The following is a 22,045-nucleotide window of genomic DNA, read 5'->3' as shown; positions in this document are numbered from 1 at the left end:
TATCCCCAGTTTCTTCATCTGTCAAATGGAGATGATAGTAATAACTCTACCTTCTAGAACAATGCTTCAGTATTAGAGATAACATATAAAGTACATGGAGTACAGTGCTTGGCAGAAACAAATGCTCAAGAAATAATAGGTTCAAATGTCAATTAATCATCACTGTCACTACCATTATTCCTAGCTCTTTTTGTTATCCAATAAAAATTTTATCTTATTCTTATTTTCTCATTGTGAGCAGTAGAATAATAGTGAATAGATAATAACTATTCTACTTTCATGTATAAATTTCTTAGTGCTGCCATAACAAAGGGTCACAAACTGGGTGGCCTAAAGGAACAAAAAAAATTTTTTCACAGTCTAGAAGCTAGAAGTCTGAAATCAAGGTATCTTCAGAGATATGTTTCCATTGAAACTGGATAGAATTCTTCCTTGCTTTATCCTAGCTTCTGGCGGTGGCCATCAGTCATTGGCATTCTTTGCAAAGCTGCCAGCTGCCTCACTTCTGTCTCTGCCTATACTATCTATCAATGGCATTTTCACTGTGTGTCTCTGTGGTCTCTTCTAAGGACACCGGTCATATTGGATTAGGCTTTAATGACCTCATCTAAACCTACAAAGACCCTAATTAAATTTCCCCTTTTGTTTTCCTTAGGAAATAGCACACTCCCAGGTAAAACAGGAGGCTGTATTGCTGCACGAAAAACTTTATGAGTTAGAGTCCCATCGTGATCAAATGATTGCAGAAGACAAAAGCATGGGATCTCCAATGGAAGAGAGAGAGAGATTACTTAAGCAGGTAAAAAACAAAAAAAAAAAAAAACAAAAACAAAAAAAAACTAAATTTAATAGTTTGGGTTTTATTAAATGTGTTGATTTGTTTTATTTAAGGGACATGCACAATAAAATCAATAAGCACTAGAAAATCTGATGGTGCCTTGTGGGTACAAGTTTATTGTGTAAAAACAATAGTGAAAAGTTAATTTCACCTAAATATGAAATACTTGATCAAGAAAATTTAGAGAAAAATCATGTTCTCACATGAACTTTTTTTTTTTACTTTGTTTTGTTTTTTTGGTAAAATTCTTATTTTATATGGCCATTTTGCATATTTTGGCCATTTCATATTTGGATCCTTAACTTGGAAACATCAAAACTTTTCTTTATTGATGATTAAATAGTTATATAATCTTATTGAAGATATGATGTATTCCATTATTTGTTTTAGGCCTTTCATTTAGAAATGAAATATCCCAAGACTAATGACTTTTGGTAGTTGTTAGTATCAGTGTCTCCATGAAGGAAATAGAATTAAGATGTCTTATGAAATTATATGTCATAGAATCATGTCACATGTACCTAGTGGCTTGCTTTGTACCTCAAGGCTAACTTTTAGTTATAAGTTATAATTAGCATATTTATCCTGAGATACCCTAACTCTAGGGTCCTTGGGAGACTAGAATATATATTTGAGCATAGCTCTAGTCAGGAACTCCTTTGTAGTCTGGGTTTGAGCCCAGTGGATTTGGAATGCAGTGGGGTTTTTATAATCTTATGAAATGTATTAAAATTTAGAACTCCTGAAGTTTCTTAGGAAGAAGTCGGTGGAAGCAATGAAGGAGAGAGTAATCTTGGGCTAGGATTGCCAAGTAAAAGACTGAATGGCTAATTAATTTGAATTTCATACAAGCCATCTAAAATTCATATATATGTATCTAGATAGGTAGATATATATATATATATATATATATATATATATATATATATATATATATATGGAGAAAGATATTTTTGAGGTAAGTATATTCCAAATATTACATTGTGCACATGTACCCTAAAAGTTATTCATTGTTTATCTGAAATTCTGTTTTAACAGGGCTTGTAAAAAATCTGGCAACCCTATCCTAGGGTATGGGAAGGTCTCAAATTCTAGATACTTATATCAGCTAATTGATCCAGGTCTGAAGAGATATGAATCTGATGGTGCCTTGTGGATACAATTGTGTATTTCATTTTTTACTCAGGATGGAATCTGAATAATTCCTTAGTGATGTTCTATATACCTTCAAAGGTAGAATTCTAAATAATAGATTTCAAGGAAAATACTAGATTTGACATTTTAATACAACATACCCTAGAAGGAAATTCTCCTTAAGGGAGTCTAATAATAACTTATTCTTTAAATACTATTTTCTTTTTATGCCTATATAGGTTAAAGAAGATAATCAGGAAATAGCCAGCATGGAGAGACAGTAAGTACATTTTATGTTCATTTCTCATCTCCTAAATTACATTCTAAAAGTACAAGAGTACATATTGTTCTAGGTATTTTTCGTATGGTTTACATTGAGGATACTGATGCAGCTTGCAGTTTTATTCTTTGAGTATTTGAGTGTTTAATTTAGAGCCATTGAATAGTATAAGTGCTTTTTATAAACAGTTGTATTAAGATATAATTCATATATTTCACATATTTGGAGTATAAAATTCAGAATTTTTTAGTATATTTATAGAGTTGAGTAACCAGAACCCAGTTTTAGAACAATTCAGTCACCTGAATAAAACCTCACAGCTTTTTTTTTATATACAAATGGAGAACAACTTTTCATTTCTGTGGTTGTATATGATGTAGAGTCACACCATTCTTACAGTCATACCTATACATAGAGTAATAATATCCATGTAATTCCACCATCTTTCCCACTCCCACACCCATTCTTCTCTTCTCCCTCCCCTCTGCCCAATCCAAAGTTTCTCCATTCTTCCTTTGCTGCCCCCACCCCATTATGGATCAGCATCCACTTATCAGAGAAAACATTTGCCCTTTGGTTTTTTGGGATTGGCTTACTTCACTTAGCATGATATTCTCCAGCTCCATCCATTTGCCTGCAAATGCCATAATTTCATTCTTCTTCAAGGCTGAGTAGTATTCCATTGTGTGTGTGTGTGTGTGTATGTGTGTGTGTGTGTGTGTGTGTAGATATATATACATACATATATATATATATATATATGTATATATTATCTACACACAATATATCTGTGTGTGTGTGTGTGTGTGTGTGTGTGTGTGTGTATATATATATATATATAAAATAGATGACTGGTTCTAGAGCTGGGTATACACACACACACACACACACATATACGCACAGTTTATTTATTCATCTATTGAAGAGCATCTAGGTTGGTTCCACAGCTTTTAACCATCACCTCCCTTGCCCCTTTCCCAGCTCTAGAACCAGTCATCTCCTTTATGTCTTCATAGATTTGCCTATCCTGAACATTGCATATAAGAGAAATCATATGTAAATTGTCCTATGTGACTGGATCTGTTGACTTAAGATAATGACTTGAGGGGCTGGGGATGTGGCTCAAGCGGTAGCGCGCTCGCCTGGCATGCGTGCGGCCTGGGTTCGATCCTCAGCACCACATACCAACAAAGATGTTGTGTCCGCCGAGAACTAAAAAATAAAAAATATTAAAAATTCTCTCTCTCTCTCTCTCTCTCTCTCTCTCTCTCTCTCTCTCTCACTCTCTCTCTCCCCCCTCTCTCACTCTCTCTTAAAAAAAAAAAAAAGATAATGACTTGAGGGTTCATCTCTGTTGTAGCATACTTCAGTATTTCATTTCTTTTTATTTTAAAATAATATTCCATGGTATGCATATACCATAATTTATTGATCCATTCATCAGGTAATGGATGTTTGGCTTGTTTCCAGTTTGGGGCTATTTTGAATCATGTTGGTATGAACAGTCATGTGCTAGTTTTTATGTGGACATACGTGTTTATTTCTCTTGAGTGTGTATCCAGAAATAGAATTGTTGTTTCATGTGGTATTCTGTTTAGCATGATGAATTGGAGTCCATTAGGATCAAATGATTGCAGAAGACAAAAGCTTGGGATGTCATGCAACTATGCCATTTTGTATTTCTACCTGTAGCTTATGAGTGTTCCAGTATCTCTACATCCTTACCATTACTTTGTATTATCTGTCTTTTTTTATTCTAGTCATCCTAATAGGTATAAAGTGGTGTCTTGTTATGGTTTTGAATTGCATTTCCCTGATGGTTAATGATGTTGAGCTTCATTTTATGTGTATATTGACCATGTGTATGTCTTCTTTAGAGAAATATTTATTGAACTCCTTGCCTGTTTTTAAAATAGGGGTTTTATTATTTTTACATTGTAAGAGTTCTTCATGTTCTAAATACAAGACTATTATAATATATATGCTTTGCAAAAATTTTCTCTCATTCTGTGGGTCATCATTTTCCTCCTTTATTCGTGTCCTTGGAAACACAGAAGTTTTCAATTTTGATAATGTCTACTTAAATTTTTTTTTCTCTTATTGCTTATGTTTTTAGAGGTGTGTGTGTGTGTGTGTGTGTGTGTGTGTGTGTGTGTATTACTGGATATCAGACCCAGGGCTTCACATATTCTAAGCAAGCACTCTACCACTGAGTCACATCCCTAGCCCTTGGTGTCATGTCTGAGAAACCAATGTCAAGGTCATGAAGATTTGTGCCTAAGCTTTCTTTTAATAAGAGTTTTACAGTTTGGCTCTTACATTTAAATCTCTGATCTGTTTTGTGTTAATTATTATATATGATGTGAGATAGCAGTACAATTTTATTCTTTTGTGTATAGTGCTGGGATAACTAAATATTTATTGAAAATACCATTGTTTCCCTATTTATTTTTCTTGGCACTCTAGTCCTAAATCATTTGTCTGTATACACATATATGATCTTATTTCTGAACTTACAATTTTAATACATTGATATGTATGTCTATTCTTATTCTAGTATGACATGAGTACTGTTAGCTTTGTAGTAATACTTACTACAAAGTCAACATTTTTGTCATCATTTTCACCTGTATAATCTTTTTTTTTTTTTTTTTTTTTTTTTTTAGTACCAGGGATTGAACTCAGGGGCACTCAACCACTGAACCACATCCCCAGCCCTATTTTGTATTTTATTTAGAGACAGGGGCTCACTGAATTGCTTAGTGCCTCACTTTTTGTTGAGGCCAGTTATGAACTCGCAACCCTCTTGTCTCAGCATCTCTAGCTACTGGGATTACAGGTGTGAGCCACTGCTTTTGGCTTGACCTGTATAATGTTGACCATGAGTAAATATTCCCTTTCTGGGTGCCACCATAATTTACTTTTTACAAACCTACAAAAATAAGGCTGCTAACTATTTTCTACTTTCCTAATATGCAAGTCAAGCTTAAAAGGAACAGTTTATTCTTGTAGCCTGGCAACCTAGTGTTTTCAGAATTCACTTGTGCTCTAAATAGGAATCATGAAAATGGGTCTAGAAAAGATTTTATCTTTATGCTTATAGTATTATCTTCAGAATAGGGTATATTATTTCTAGATATTATGCAACTTAGAAAAGATGTCCTAACATCCTTTTTTTTAACTGAGCGTCCTATTATCTTCATAAATATATTAAATAATATTTTCAACAGGTTAACAGATATAAAAGAAAAAACAAATCAATTTACTGAAGAAATTAGACAACTTGATATGGATTTAGAGGAACACCAAGGTAATGTTTCTAGTGTACTTTTACATTTTTATGATGTAGATTAATAGCTTTATAGTAGTATTAATATAGCATTATCTGGAATCTCAGCAATAATTTAACTACCTTGGATTTATTATTTAATTCTTTATATTTTAATTTTTCTAAATTATATGCTGCTGAATATTATGAGTAACATTAAAGCAATTATTTGAGTTGTTCAAAAATTTGTAATAACCTCATGTTTGCATATTAGTAAGAATTTATTCAGTGTTTTACAAAGCAGGTTTTTAAAGAAGTAAAATAATTGTAGATTCCTAAGTTTTACTTCCTCAGTGTGGTCCAATATTAAGGAAATTGGTAGAGTTTGAGGAGGTGAGAATCAAGACACAGCTATCACAAATAATCAAGAAAAATTAATTTCCCAGCCAGTTTCATGTATGAGGTAGCAGGCACTGATTATCCTCTTTTTCACCCAACTTTCTCCAACAGTGGGATTTAAAGAAACAGCACAGGGATCTGAACAGCTAAGGAAGCTTAGGGTCTAAACGTGGAAATTCTGTGGTGGGGGTTTGGAAACTATAGTGGTATGTTTGGATAGAGGAAGAGTTTGAACATTATAGTTTCCTGGCCAGCTTCTTTCTAATAAAGGAGAGAAAGGTGGGTTTCCTGTGGCACATTAACTGCAAACTAGGTAATATTCTCTCAGTTTATCATTGATTGATTGTATATTCTTATGAGTCAGTGAGGGAAAGATCAGGATAATCTTGCCCACCTCATGGTATAAAATGTGCACATGTAATTATTATGGCTAAAGAAACATAGCAGGGAAAGAGTGATCTGTTTTAATTTTTTTTAACTTTGATTTTTTTAAGAAATTTTATTTATTTTTTAGGTGTAGATGGACACAACATAGTGCCTTTATTTATTTTTTTAATGTGGTTCTGAGGATCCAACCTGCTAGGCGAGCATCCTACCGCTGAGCCACAATCCCAGCCCATTAACTTTGATTTTTAAAGTAGCATGTAAATTTTATTATGCTTTAGTTGATTTGTAAATAATATCATTACCTACTACTGCTTACCTGGGATAGTCACTTTGTCATCTTTCCAAGAAAGTTTTGAAGCCTTGTTAAGCCATTTTATACATGTTGAAGCTCAAAAAAGTTTTGTTTTTTAGTAAGGAATAAAGTGTAGATTTAAACCAAGGTCTCTGACTCCAAAGTCATAGTTCCATTGCCTAAATCTAACCTTTGACCTTCTGACTTGAAGTGTTGTATTTGTGAAATAAAAATGTTCTTAGATTTAAATAGTTTAATTTTTATATAGCTGTGTGTGGCTTTCAATAAGGCATCTAAAAGCAGATAAACATTAAAACTTCATTATTAGGTAAGTGAATTTGCCCAAGTCTAGTTTTCTCATGAAAAATGAATATAATTATTCTATCTCACCAGGTCTTATATATGTTAAAAGTCACATATAGCAAGATAGACTCACAATAAATTGTTAAGAATTTATTTTTAATAATTTGTTTTTATTAACAAAAACTTTTGCATATAGCATAACATTTTCAAATATGTATACATTGTAAAATGGCTCAATAAACATTAATATATGCTTTACCTCACATTTATTTTTTGGTAGTAATATTCAAAATCCACTCTTATTAGTGATCATCAAGAATATACTACATTGTTATTAATTGATAGTAATCATGTTGTATAATATATATCCAGAACTTATTCTTCCCATCTTATCTGAAATATTATATCTTTAGACCATACTATTTTCTTTACTGAATAATTTCATTGCTTTTATTTATATAGACTAGTATTCTCGATTTTCTTTATTAATATATTCAAAACTATTCTGAAAAATCTTATAATGTTCTTGATTTTTGATGCTTCATAGGATATGTTCTAAATTTTCCTCTTCCTAAGTTTTTTCACTAAAATATCTTGGGTGGTGGGAGTAACAATGTATTATTAGTTGCTAGTTCTGAGAGAAAGTGCAGAATGCTTTGGATTTTAGCTTCTATTTCTCTTTTTGTTTTCTAATCTTTGTCCTTTTTTTAAGGCAGAAAAAGAATCTAATTCTATGAAATGGTGGCAAAAAGCATTTATATCTGTTAAATATATGATATATGTTATGTATATATTCATGTATATATGTGATATATACATATGTGTTTGTGTGTGTGTGTATATATATATATATCAGTGCATTCTTTTTTTGTTCTGCTGTATTGTAATCATCTTAGATTATTGGTTTAACAGCACAGGGGGGTTTATTAGATGGTTACTTGTTAGAAGGTTACTTGTTAGTTCAGGACCTCATTATTTCCTGCCTGAACTATTGTAGTAGCCTCCTAACTGGTCACCCCACCTCCAGTCTTGCCCCCTCTCAGATTCTTTCACCATAATATTGCCAGAGTGATTTATGTAAAATATGATTCTGTGTCATTCTTCTGTTTAACAGTGGTTTGCCAGTGATATATAAGATAATGTTAAAGAATTTTTGCATGTCGTACTAGTCCCTTGCATGTCGTACTAGTCCCTCTGTAATCTAGACTCTATGTCATTGACCTTCCCTTCCACCCCTCATCATCTTCACACTTTGTGTTAACAATTTACATTTAGAAACCATATAGCAAACTGTTTCATGCTCTAATCCTTTGTGGCTACTATTTGTTTTTTTTATCTTGAATGTTCTTTTTCCTGTTTTTTTTTTTTTTTTTAGCTGATTAAATTTTCATCCTTTAAGACCTTTAAGCTTAGGTATCCCCTCATCCAGCATAACTTTTAACTTCCTTCCCTGACTTTTTTCTGAATGGGACTGAGTGACCATCCTCCATGTTTTTAAATCATGTTTGTTCTTGAACATATCACTGCATTGATCACTTTATATTGCAATTATCTATTCATGTGTTTGTCCTTGTTGTTGTTGTTTTTTTTTTTTTTTTTTTTTTTTTTTTGGTACCAGAGATTAAACCCAGAGTTATTTAACCACTGAGCAACATCCCCAGCCTTTTTTATTTTTTATTTTGAGATAAGGTCTCTCTAAATTGCTTCCCTTTTAAAAGTCCTCAAGACTTTGGTAGTCTCTATCATCAATACAGCATCTGAAAAAATAAACACTAAATAAATGTTTCTGAAATGAACTAAATAACCCACATTTTAGCAGAGAAAGAGTTTTAAATTGAATTAAAGGTGAAAATTGAGCTCTAGTTACTTCTTTGGGCCCCCTCATTTTAAGATGATGCAAGTATGTACTCTTCCCCAAAGAGGATTTAACTACAAAGAGTTTATTACATTCATTCTAGAGGATTTGTATCTTGGGTTCATGTTTTCCAGTAAAGCAGTAGACATTTATCTGTATTATCTGCATTCTCTGTAGTTCTTTGACTCAAGATTGTTGATAATCCATTTTTTAGGATGTAGATGATAAGTGGTTAGTTTTTACTACTGTGTGAAATTGCTGAGTCTTTAGGCAGGGTGGTTCTCAACTTTAGTCATGCGGGTTTACGATTAGATTTTCAAAAGTCTGCTAAGTTAGTTACTACTTCCATCTTCTAATTTTTTTTCTTTTCTGAGTTGCTGAGTTGCTGGAAGTTTCTATTTATTTATTTATTTATTTATTTATTTATTTATTTAGGTACCAGGGATTGAACTCAGGGCTCTTCACCACTAAGCCACATCCTCAGCCCTTTCTTGTATTTTATTTAGAGACAGGGTCTTGCTGCATTGCCTAGGACCTCACTGAGTTGCTGAGGCTGGCTTTGAACTCACGATCCTCCTGCCTCAGCCTTTCCAGCTGCTGGGATCACAGGCGTGCACCACCATGCCTGGCAGGAGTTTATACTTTTAAACATTATTTTTTCTATAGTTTTAGTGGAGTTTGAAGGAGGTCAGTGTTAGATATGCATGTTCAATCTGCCATCTTTACCAAGAAATTACCAAACGTATCACTTGGATATGCTTCATTTTATTGGCTTTTAACAAGTGTGTGTGTGTGTGTGTGTGTGTGAGAGAGAGAGAGAGAGAGAGAGAGGGAGGGAGGGAGGGAGGGAGGGAGGGAGAGAGGGGAGAGGAGAGGAGAGTGAGTGTTATGTTCCAACTGACCATTTCATGTACTTTCATTGACTGTGCAGTTAGCCTCAATCACCCCTTCCGGCTTTTAAAAACATTTGTTGTGGCTAGCACATATAGTCCCCATTACCAGGCAGGCTGAGGCAAAAAGATTGGTTGAGCCTAGGTGTTTGAGGCTAGGCTGGGCAATATAGTGAGACTCCATCTCAAACAAACAAATAAAAAAAAAATCTAAAAATTATTTTTCTTATTAAAGTTATTTTAAAGACTCAGCTTATTTTTATTTTTAAAAATTGTGATTTAAAAAAATGAATCTGATGGGTATTTAATGTGGAAAAAATTCAAGTACTACAAAAGTATACAAATAAAAAAATCATCTCTCTTTTCACACTTATCTGAGTTCTCAGAGGTAATCATTGTTTATACTTTGATGTTTAGCCTTTTACATTTTTTTCTATGCATTTACAAATTTTAATTTTTTAAATGGAGTAATATTGCATAGTTCTTTTGAGCTTTAGTTAATTAATTAATTAGTTTAATTGTTAATATTAGAGCTGTGAAGTCTGACTTAAGAAAAGAATAACGCCTATAGTGCATGTGAAACACTTGTGATAATCATTAGCCGCTATTATGGTAATGTTTGTATAGTATTTGCTGTATCCACATTGGCATTTACACTGTTTCTGCTTTTCTATTTCCAAGAAAAATGCTGCAGTAAACATCCTATATTAATGCTTATTACTTATGCAGTACTTGTAGAGAATAAATTTCTACAAGTGAAATTTTGAATAGAATAGTATTTATAATTTTAGTTTTACAAATTTCCTCTCAGAAAATGCTGACCTATTTTATACAACCAGCAGCAGTATATAAACATGTTTCCTTGTCAGTGCCAGCTATATAAATGTTTTAATTTTTGTCCGTCAAGGTAATATATTCATCTCTTCCCAGTTTGAAAATTTGGACTGTTCTTAAAAGCCTGAATGTGAAGTATTGCCATTAACCACAAGGTGGGGCTAATTTTCTAAGAATCCATACACACAGATTAGGATTGATGAACAATTAACAAAGTACAGTCACATACCTCTCTAGGAGGGGTTTTTGAGCACAGTTACTCACAAAAAACAACAGCAGCAAAAAAAACCTATTTCTTCATTCTTAGAGTCCAGTACTCCAAATATGGATTCAGTTTTAAGTCTTATCATAGATTATTTTTTAAAAAATATTTATTTTTTAGTTATACGTGGACACAATATCTTTATTTTTATGCAGTGCTGAGGATCGAACCTAGTGCCTCATGCATGGTAGGCGAGCGCTCTACCTCTAAGCCACAACCCCAGCCCCCTTATCATAGATTATTAACATCACAGGCATATAAATGTATAACTGTTATGATGTGATAAACATAGATCATAATGGAAGTACACATAAGGTAGAAACATTGGATTACTTTTCTAAATTCTGAAAGTATTTATTATAATTTATATGCACCTTTGAAGAGTAGTAAAAGTACAAAATGTAATATTTTTCTTTAGTTTGTAAGATACTTCTTTATACTCAGATTTGTAAGACCTCAGTTAAGAGCTATTATTCGTTGGTTATATCAGGTAAAATAAAAAAAAATATTTAAGGAAGACTAGTGTTTTTCTGCAACCAGAGTACCTTGGTTCAAATTGCTATTTTTATTGTTCAATCTTGGACATAATGTTTAAACTAATTTTACCTTAGTTTTCTCATCTTTAAAAGGGAAATAATAATAGTCCCTACATTATAGGCTTATTATGAGGATTAGCTGAATACAGGATATATGTGTCTGTGTGTGTGACTCAGAATAGGACTCAATTTCAAAAGTTATCCTAAATATTAGCTAACAGTGTTGTTAATGCTGTTAGCTTATAGACTGAAACTTGAGTAATTTTTTTTCTGGATAGTTTTCTAAGCTTATATTAGAAAGTATTTTTCCATTAGTATTTCCTCTAAATATATACAAAATAATCTTTTAATTTCAAAGCTTTTGTCTTCTGGTATCTGGGATAATAAATGGCATTTACTCATTTCTACTTTCTGTATTCTCACTATCAGATGAGGAACAAATCATTATTGTTCAATGTGGAAATTAGTTAGACTACACTTGGTATTTTTCATTTAAATGGTTGTATTATCTCTGACCAGGAGAATCAGCACCATCTGAAACTTCTTAGAAATGCAAATTCTTAGACCCCACTCCAGACCTACTAAATTTGAAACAGGAACAGAGCACAATAATTTGTGTGTTAGCAAGCCCTCCTGGTGGTTCTGACTCATACTGGAGTTTAATAACCATTGCTTTAGAAAACAATTGAGGACCTTATGTTGCATTTAGTATATGCCAAGGACTACTAGTCCTACCATCTGATTGATATTACTCTGTTGAAAAGATCATCCATATATTTCTTTTGTTTTCTTTAGAGATGGTGAGGCTTTTAGCAATGATTAAAGTGCCTCTTGCATTCAGAAGTAGGATTATCTGACCTTGTCTCCATAATTTTAAAGATATATTTCTGCCAGAATTTAAAATATTTTGCAGGGAATGTATAGTTAGTAAGTGGGATGATATCTAAAACCAAAAGTTTGTTTAAAACATTGTATATTTAGAAGGATTTTAAATTCTAATTTGTTGGATACTGCTGTAATAGCATGTGAAAATTAGGTGGGAGAGATAGACTAAATATAAACAGATGGGCTTTAATAGATCCCCAAACTAATTAAAATTAAAATACAAAAATGGCCTGATTCCTGGGCACATGCCTGTAATCCCAGTAACTCAGGAGGCTGACGCAGGAAGATTGCAGGTTCACGGCTAGACTGAGCAAATTAGTGAGACCCTGTATCAAAAAGGACTTGGATGTAACTCAGTAGTGAAACAACTCTGGGTTGAATCCCTATTACTACCCTCAATCAAAAAAGAAAAGAAAGAAAGAAAAAGAAAATTGGAGGCTCAAGATCTGGGGATAGAGTTCAGTGGAAGTGTGAGTGCTTCACATACACAAGGTTCTGCATTCTATCCTCAGCACCAAACAGCAGGAGTGGGGAATGGAAAGATGGAGGGAAGGGAAGGAAAGAAAGTGGCTTGGCTAACTAAAATATGTGAAACTCTTACAAGGGGTGTAATAATAGCTCATTATGGATTAATGGGATATAGCCCTGAGAACAGCTGAAATCTTAGGTTGCATTACAGCTGAAATCCTAGGTTGCATTAACTTTGCAACCCATCTAAGATTATGGGAAGTGATAGTCTTCTTGGAATCGTAAGTTTCTTGGCATAATACTTATAAAAGGGTAAAGAACTGGAATTCATTTGGAGTAGTACTAAGAATGGTAATAAGGAATGAAACCATAGCACATGAGGTACTGGGAGATTTAGCTTGCCCCAGGTGCAGGAAAGGAACCACCTGAATATGCAGAAGTCTTTTGGGTTTTTTTTGCTCCATCTCCCTGCTTCTGTTTTCTTTGCCCTTTCAACTCCAAAATTTGAAGGCTTGCTGAGTTGAGGGCCTTGAGGTCAGTGGAGTTTTTAGTACATCTCTTTTTATTTATGATCAGGAGGGAAGATTGGGGTAGTTACCCATTCCTGAAAATCATAATCAGATCTTCTCTAGATCAGAACTATTTCTCAAAGTATGAAAATCAAGATAGCTCCAACCTTTACCCCGAGACAAGAGAATTATATTTCAGAACTTCCTCACAGTGAGAACAGAGGAGGTTGTGATGGCACTGAATCTCTTGGTAATGTGAAGAGACCATATCTCCATTGGCTGGCTAAAGCAGGGAGTATCCAAGAGCAATGGTGTCCTTTCTGCTATAGCCCAAGACTATGGTAACAGTCCATACCCATTTCTTCCTTCCTGTCTGAGGGAGAGGAAGAGCCTGAATTTGAAGTATATGTTTTTGTGTACAAGTCCTATTAGGGTATATTTTTTGGAGGAAAATATATTATTTCTTTTATTTCTACATTGCCTGATAATGTAAAAACCCCTGACTACTTTTCACCCATCTGATTATCATAATGCTTAATACATAACTCAGTTACAGCACTTATGTTTCCTTATACCTTTTGTTATTGCAAACTAATAGATCATAAGCATTTTGAGAATAGGGCAAAAATTACCTTGTTCCTTATCTTATCCCTACTATGTATAATAGTACATGGTAGATACTCAGTAAATATATGGAATAAATAAATGAATGTAGAATTATGGTCACAGCAGATACTCAGAATTAGAGGATATTTCCAAAATTACCCCATTGTATCATTGTGTCTCTTCCCATCTTTTTTGGTTTCCTCATTGTTGATCCTACCACTTCAAATATTTCTGTTTGCCTGATTACACTGCCAATGTGATACTCTGATTTACTTCTTTCTATCTGTGATCTTTTACTTTCCTGTAATGTTGAATCCAAGGATAGATTTGGTAATCACATTTATCACATTTATCCTGCTTTAGGATTGCCCACACCTCTACATTGCCTTTTATTGGCAGGTAAGATATCAGTTCTCCACTTGGAAATCACAGAATAGACCAGTTCTAATGCTCCCACCACTCTCCTTCCTAGCCGTGATATCAGAGGAAATTTCTTTGAAGCTTGGGATTCTGCTGAGATATGTGGAGCTCTGTCCCATCTAATCTGGCTGGCCAGCTTGCAGCTGGAGACATGTACCAGATATACTTTCCAATTCAGTATGTTGACAGCTAGGAGGAATATTTGAGGATAATGAGGGAAAGAGTCTCCACGTTTCTGACTTGGATAATAAGTAGATTGTGAAGACATTCAAATATAATATGGAGCTCACTTCAGCAGCACATAAGTAAAAAACAAATGTAATAAGGAATTAAAATGGGTGCAAATTTTGAGGGGGAAAACTAATAAGTTTAATTATAAGTTTGAGATGTTGAAAGGATTTCAAAATCAGGGAAAACATTAGATTTGAGGGTTTTAAAACCACAAGAATGAGTGAGATTGTTATGCAAATAATTCAGCATTAGTACTTAACTCAGAATTTAAATGAAGAAGGAAGAGAAACCCATGAAGACAGAAAGTGATCTGGGAGTAAGAAAAGACAGAAATTGCCTCCCCCCCCCATAAAAAGCAAAAACAAAGCATAAAGGGAAACAAAGAAATAAGAAAATTGAAATAATCCGTCTATAATGGCAAATCTTTTGCAGGGTAAGATAAAAACTGAAAACTGCCCTTTGGATTTGATAATTTAGGACTCAGAACTGTATTGAGAGCAGTTTCATTTTGAAAAAGAGGGAAAACCTCCTGCCTTGAGGATCAAAAGCAGGATAATAAATAGAAAAGGAATGTGTAGGGAATTCTCATAAGTTTAGAAGAAGAAATAAAAAGTGGTAATTAAATTTGCATAAAGCTAAGAATCCAGGCCTTCTTCCTAATCCTTTAATGCCTGATCAGTCTCTCAAGAGTGGAACTTCTCAGACAGCTGAAACAAGGAACTATGACTTTATTTATAACCTAGGCCATGGCAGATGCAGAGCTACTAGATGTTCTAGTACTTCACGTATATTTTAATGACATTATATATGTATTACACTCTGATCAGAGTGTTGTCCCAGATAATGTATCCTAAAATCTTTAGCTCTTTTTCCTTGTTTTCCATTAAAAAAATTTAGTTAGTAAGGTAAGTGAATAGTTGACATTTTTATGGGATTAATTTTTAGCCCTGTCTTATAATATTTTTAAGAAACTTAAGTATATGAAAAAAGTGTTACTAATAACAAGTTACCTCTCACTTCTCCCTCACAACAAATCATACTGCATTAATATAATTATTGTTAGTATACTGATGTTAATTTTCAGTAAAGTTATTAATGTATCCAGGGCCTTAGCTGTGTTGACATAGTATCTCCCATTGGTACTGATTGTAGCCTGGCTAGGAACTCATGACCACATGTATTCACTTTATCTTTCACTTTTAGCTTTTTACTACCAGTAATATTTTGGGACCCTGAAGCTTTTCTCAGCATCAAGGCTATCCTCAGTGAATTTGAGAAAAGCAATTTCAGACCATAGGGCAAAAAAGTAGTTTGTTGACCTCGTAACTCACCACCAAAGCACATGGAGATCCACGCTTCCCCAGTAATTACCGAGTTCTACACCCAGTTTATTACTCTGTTTCCTAACTTTACTATCTAGCCAGATCTTGAAAAAACTCAATACCATGTAGGAGGATATATAGAACGCAGACTGACTATTGGAACTTTAGTCTTTGGACTTTCCACTGTGATTACCCACTTTCTTGGAATTCTTATTTATTTATTGTTTTTATTTATTTTTTTACTGGTGCATTGTAATCGTGCATAATGTTGGAATTTGTGGTTACACATTCATACATGCACACACTATAACAATATAATGTGACCAGTGTCCCTACCTAGCACTTCCCCTCTCCTTCACCCCTGCTCTTTTTCCTTTACTGACCTCCTTTTCATTTTCATGAGATCCCTGCCCCCCCCCCCACACACATACTTTTCTTTTCCTTTTTTCTCTCTAGCTTCCATATGTGAGAGAAAATATATGACCCTTGATTCCAAGTTTGGCTTATTTTGTTTAACATAATTGTCTCAAGTTCCATCCATTTTTCTACAATTTCATTTTTCTGTATAGCTAATAAAACTCCGTTGTGTATATATACCACATTTTCTTTATGCATTCATTCATTGATAAACACCTAGGCTGGTTCCACAGTTTGGCTACTGTGAATTGTGCAGCTATAATATATCACTATAGTGTGTTGACTAATTAGGATAAATACAAAGGAGGTGGTATAGCTGGGTCATATGATGGTTTCATGCCTAGTCTTTTGAAGAACTTCCATACTGCTTTCTATAGTGGTTATACTAACTTACAATTACAAGAAAAGTGTAAAAGTTGAACTCTATTCTTAAAAGTCCTTCTAGAGGCCACTTCTAATCTGGATCTCCTTTAGAAATATTCAGCTTGTTATTCTTTTCATACCTGCTGGGTACCATCTTACTAAGCTTACTAGTTTCCACAGAAAGCTGAGAATTAACTGACTGGGATCAAGAAACTACAGATTGAAACAATCACACATTTATTCTTTTTTCTCTACCTGGGAGCTGGGAGCTGCGAGCTGCAGCCATCTCACTATTCAAAATAGCCCTGTGCCTCCAAAGCTCAGCATTACTGTAAAAATCCTATTATAAGGTAATCATGATCCCTAATGTTCTCTTTGTTAGGCTGACATATTTCATTTATCTCACTGGGCCTTGTATTTTGTCCCTTTAGACATGTCTTTCATGTTCATTAAACTCGACATTCCCCTTTCCAGTTAATACCACCATCTTCTCAGTTGCCTAAGCCAGAAACCTGTGTATTATAGTTGACTCCTCCCTCTCTAACCCTAAGCAAAATCATTCACTTTGGCTCTTGAATGTCTCAAATGAAAATCCAATTTCCATGCGTATTAGATCTACCCGACTCCAGGTATATTTCATCATTCATCCAGACTTAGTCCCTCTTAAAGTTCTTCAATAATTGTCTTTAGAGAAAGTCCAGTCTTTAATATGTATTTTATAAGGTATTTTGTAATCTGCTTCATCTCAGTGCTACCTTTCTAAAACTTCACATTCTCTTAGCCCTACCACTTTCAGTTTCTCATGTTTTCATATCCATCCTCACTTCCACACTTTGGTATTGGTAATTCTTTGACATTCCATTCTCTACATCTTGACAAAGTAACTCCTATTCATTCTTTTTTTTTTTTTTTTTTTTTTTTTTTGGTACCAAGGATTGAACCCAGGGGTGCTTAACCACTGAACCACATCCCTAACCCTTTTTTAATTTTTTATTTTAAGAAAAGGTCTCTCTAAGTTGATTAGGGTTTCTCTTAAGTTGCTAAAGCTGACTTTAAATTTGGAATCATCCTGCTTCAGCCTCCTTAGCTACTCGTATTCATTCTTTATATGCAGCAAAAATATTACTCCTTTAGAGAATTTTTCCCAGTCCCTGAACCAGATTAGTTGTCCTTGATGTCTACTCCTGTTTTTCATATGAAAGCACTTAGTACATTTTAACTTTAATTATTTGTTAAATCCCTAGGCTGTAAGTTCTCTGAGAGATGTTACCCTGATAGTTTGTTTGCTGTTGTGAACTATTTAAAGACAGAATGTATCTCCTTCAGAACTTAGGCTTCCTGTCATCAGTAGTGTTCATATGTTGGCTGATTAACCCCACCCTGGGAATAGAAAGCCTATAAGTCCTTTCCAGTCAGGAGACTGTTTTTCCAAATAGTCAAGTCACAAATATATAGCTTCTTTAAAATACTCTGTAAGTTAATGTAAAAGAATTTCAACCAATTAAAAATATCAAATATTCAGTGAATAATTGCATATAGAGAACCTAAAAGATATTTCTAATTTAGAATATTATAACTGGAAGTTTTGAAATATATGTTCAATTTTGTATTTCTTATAGGTGAAATGAATCAGAAATACAAGGAGCTAAAAAAAAGGGAGGAAAATATGGACAGTAAGTGATGATCTTATAACTATAAAAATGTATTTCAAATTGCTTTTCATTTATACTAAATCAGAGATCCCATTTTAAGAAGACATAATGGCTAATAAATGCAAAATATGAAGAATTATAGAACTTTTTTTCATTTTTAGGAATTTTAAAAGTTATATATATATATATATATATATATATACACACACACACACATACATGTATGCATGAGGTTTTTTGTTTTGTTTTGTTTTGTTTTAATGGGGATAGCTTCTAAAACTAGTATTTACATTTGTAATTTGTATAGAGGGAGCTATAGACCACTTATTGTTTGAATGTCTTTTTTTTTTTAAAGAGAGAGAGAATTTTTTAATATTTTTCAGTTTTCAGTGGACACAACATCTTTATTTTATTTTTATGTGGTGCTGAGGATTGAACCCAGCGCCCCACGCATGCCAGGCGAGCGCGTTACTGCTTGAGCCACATCCCCAACCCTTGACTGTCTTCTTATACGTGACTTATGTTCACCTTCATATCTTTCACTTTTTTACAGCTTTTTATGATGTCTCAATTATTAGCCCTCACCTCTGTTCTTTCTACTTGTTTCTGTTACCAACTATAACTTTAGTGGTCTTTGGTTAGAATTTTTCCTTCACTTTTTTTTTTTTAATCTTAGCTTTATAAATAGATCTTAAATTAAACTTTGTATATTTATAAAATATGTAATTATCTACTACCAGTTTCCTTTTTTAATTATCATTTTGCTAATATCTGAAGTTGTTTAGGTCTGATGTCAATTGTTACCTTCATGGATACTTTCTACAAAATGGCAATTATCAATTCTGATTTCACAATAACTCAATTTCTTTACAGTCTCAGCAAGTACCAAAAATTATTTCAAAATTAATTCCTTGTTTTCTTTATTTTTTTAAGTGCTTTTTAGTAGAGAAGTAGGTGTAAGATCAAGGAATAATGTGTCACAGCTCCATATGTTGGAAATAGTGTGGCATCTGACATTTAGATGTATCTTAATAAATATTCACCTACTAAATGTTTAATGAATGAATTAAAAGAATTCCTATGTTCCAGAATCTTAAAAATTGCAAGGCACTTCATCCAGATTTCTTCCTAAGTGTTTATTATAGTTTGTTTTCCTAACAAAATAACCTCTGACAGACATTATTATGTGAAAAAAACTCATATGATTATTTAATATATGACTGATATAGAAGCAGGCTATTTGTAGCTAAGATCTGTAGTTAAATGTTGAAGGTAGGACATAAATAATAGTTGTTTTTTTTTAATGTTGATTATGGTCTCTGACAACCATATTCATTAAAAAAAAGTTTTGTTAAAGACTGTTTTGATGAAAAAATATATTAAATGTTTAAGTAGAAAAAAGTGTAATAGAAAGATAGACCATATGTTTATCTCATATTAATAGTAAAATTTTTAACTAATTTTTTTTTTTTTTACTTTTCAAAAGTTCCCTAGGAACTCTTAAAGAGTATAAATAAGAGCAAAAGTATGTGCTAGTTCTGTATTAGAAAGGTGAAGGGATGATTTCCTAGACTATTTATTTAATCTGAATGAATTACTAAATTTATTTTGAGATTAATCTAACCTAAGTAAAATATACATTTTCAGATAAAATAGGTATTTAGTAATATTAATTTCATAAAGCCAATGGCCAATTATAGGTGTTAAAAATTATAGATGTATCAAGGAGAACCTATATAAAAACAGATTTTTTCTGTTTTTTTTTTTTTTTTTTTTAAAGAGAGAGTGAGAGAGGAGAGAGAGAGAGAGAGAGAGAGAGAGAGAGAGAGAGAGAGAGAGAGAGAATTTTTAATATTTATTTTTTAGTTCTCGGCGGACACAACATCTTTGTTGGTATGTGGTGCTGAGGATCGAACCTGGGCCACACGCATGCCAGGCGAGCGCGCTACCACTTGAGCCACATCCCCAGCCCCTGATTTTTATTTTATTTTTACTGTTTGTTTCTTTTGAGCCTATATTTTTAACTTCTTAGTTTACTCATATCAACTTTATAACAACAGGCTTTAAAATTTTGAAAGTTTGTAGAAATGTTCTTATTGAGTAATTATCCTTTAGTTAATAAAAAATTAAGCAGTGGTAGTTTAAAATTTATATTTGTTTTGAATTTCTAAAATGTATTTTAATTTTAAAGACCTAAAAATCAGGGTTTATATTGTGTTAATTATATACAGCAATATTCTCTCTTTTCATATTTTTCATCTGTCAGCTTTTATAGAGACTTTTGAGGAAACTAAGAATCAGGAACTGGAAAGGAAGGCACAGATAGAAGCCAACATTGTTGCACTTCTGGAGCATTGTAGTCGGGTAAGTACCATGAGTGTGTTTTTGTGTCTCCATTATTTTCACTGTGATTAACTTTCCAAATACAAAAATGGAAGGCTCATATTATGTCTGCTCACTTAAACTATTTCCTTTATATTCCTTTGCTTGCTATTTTATTTATTTAATTTATTAATTTTTATCTTTCTAGCAAAGTCTTGGCTAATTAGGCAATAGGAGAAAAGAATGAAATATGAATAATATCAGTATTCAGCAATAAGTGAGGCACTTATTAAAGTAATTATTAAGATTTTTTTTCTTCCCTGTTTTATTTGAAGTAGTAGAAAAACTTGGAAAATTTCAAAACCTAAACATTATGTGGAAAATGTTAATATACTTTACATTGTAATTTTCATTATAAATAGAGTTTTTTCTTCTAGATATACCCAATGAGTATCTTGAATTATCAAAATAGTTTATTGAACATCTGATATGTGTGATACTATTATACGAAAGTCCCTGATCTCTTTTCAATATTTTTAGTTTTAAGACTACAATCAGTTCATAAAATAGGGTAGTTTATTTTTTTCTACAGTGAAATAAAGTAAATTTAAAAATTGAGTTTATTACCTATTTATTTTGAGAGATTTTGAATTTCTCTGCAATATCAAAATTATATGATGTATTTAAAAAAATAATACTAATGAAAGCATCCCATTCTTCCACAGTATTTCTCAGTGGTTTTTATTGAAGAGTTAATTCAGTGGAATTTTTCCTATTTTTATTTATAAATATAGAATATAAATCGTATGAAACAGATATCATCTATCACCAATCAAGAGTTAAAGATGATGCAAGATGACCTTAATTTTAAATCTACTGAAATGCAGAAATCACAAAGTACAGCTAGGAATTTGACTTCAGGTAAGAAATTGGCCTAGACTTTATATTCTTCCTTTATTTGCTTTTGTAACAAATTGGAACTTTTTTTATTGATGTTATTCTCTCTGTTTTTGAAAATCTCATTGAGGAAGGATATAAAATATATCAATGTTATTCTCTTTGACTTCTTTGGAAACTGTTGAGGAAATATATTATTTAGAATTGTCTATTACTTCAATCACTTGTGGTCTCATAATTTTATATGACTTTTTTTATCAACTTACTAGTATTACATTAGTATATTCTCATTCATATAACAACATTTATTGAACATAGACCATTCTATACTTAACGATAGTTTGACTTATAATTTTCTTTTGACTTTACTGTGGTACTAAAGCAAAACGTATTCGGTAAAAACTCTTTTGAAGTTTGGATTTTGATATTTTTCTTGGCTAATGATAATATAGTGTGATATTCTCTTATACTGCTGGACAGCAGCAATGAGCCATGGGTTCCAGTTAGCAATGCAATCAGTAGGGTCAACAACCAGTATTTTACATTGTACTGTTTTGCTAAGTATAAGGTTCCGTAGGTTAGGTATCTTTTTTTTTTTCCTTGGTTGTTCACAACATTACAAAGCTCTTGACATATCATATTTCATACATTAGATTGAAGTGGGTTATGAACCCC

The 22,045-nt window shown here is 32.8% G+C and overlaps 1 protein-coding gene across 2 annotated transcripts in view; it reads left to right on the top strand.

The window, feature by feature from the left end:
• IFT74 (intraflagellar transport 74) overlaps positions 1–22,045 on the top strand; it is a 90,522-nt gene that overhangs the window by 50,771 nt on the left and 17,706 nt on the right. For both annotated transcript variants that reach the window (XM_081280172.1, XM_081280171.1), the window contains exons 11-16: positions 656–799; positions 2,212–2,252; positions 5,483–5,562; positions 18,119–18,172; positions 20,418–20,515; positions 21,268–21,394. In XM_081280172.1, the coding sequence (XP_081136298.1) occupies positions 656–799; positions 2,212–2,252; positions 5,483–5,562; positions 18,119–18,172; positions 20,418–20,515; positions 21,268–21,394 (544 nt within the window). The remainder of the gene's footprint in view (positions 1–655; positions 800–2,211; positions 2,253–5,482; positions 5,563–18,118; positions 18,173–20,417; positions 20,516–21,267; positions 21,395–22,045) is intronic.

Source organism: Spermophilus citellus (assembly GCF_964194105.1).
Source record: "Spermophilus citellus genome assembly, chromosome: 2".
NCBI classification, from domain to species: domain Eukaryota; kingdom Metazoa; phylum Chordata; class Mammalia; order Rodentia; family Sciuridae; genus Spermophilus; species Spermophilus citellus.
This window is presented reverse-complemented; position numbering and strand designations above follow the sequence as displayed.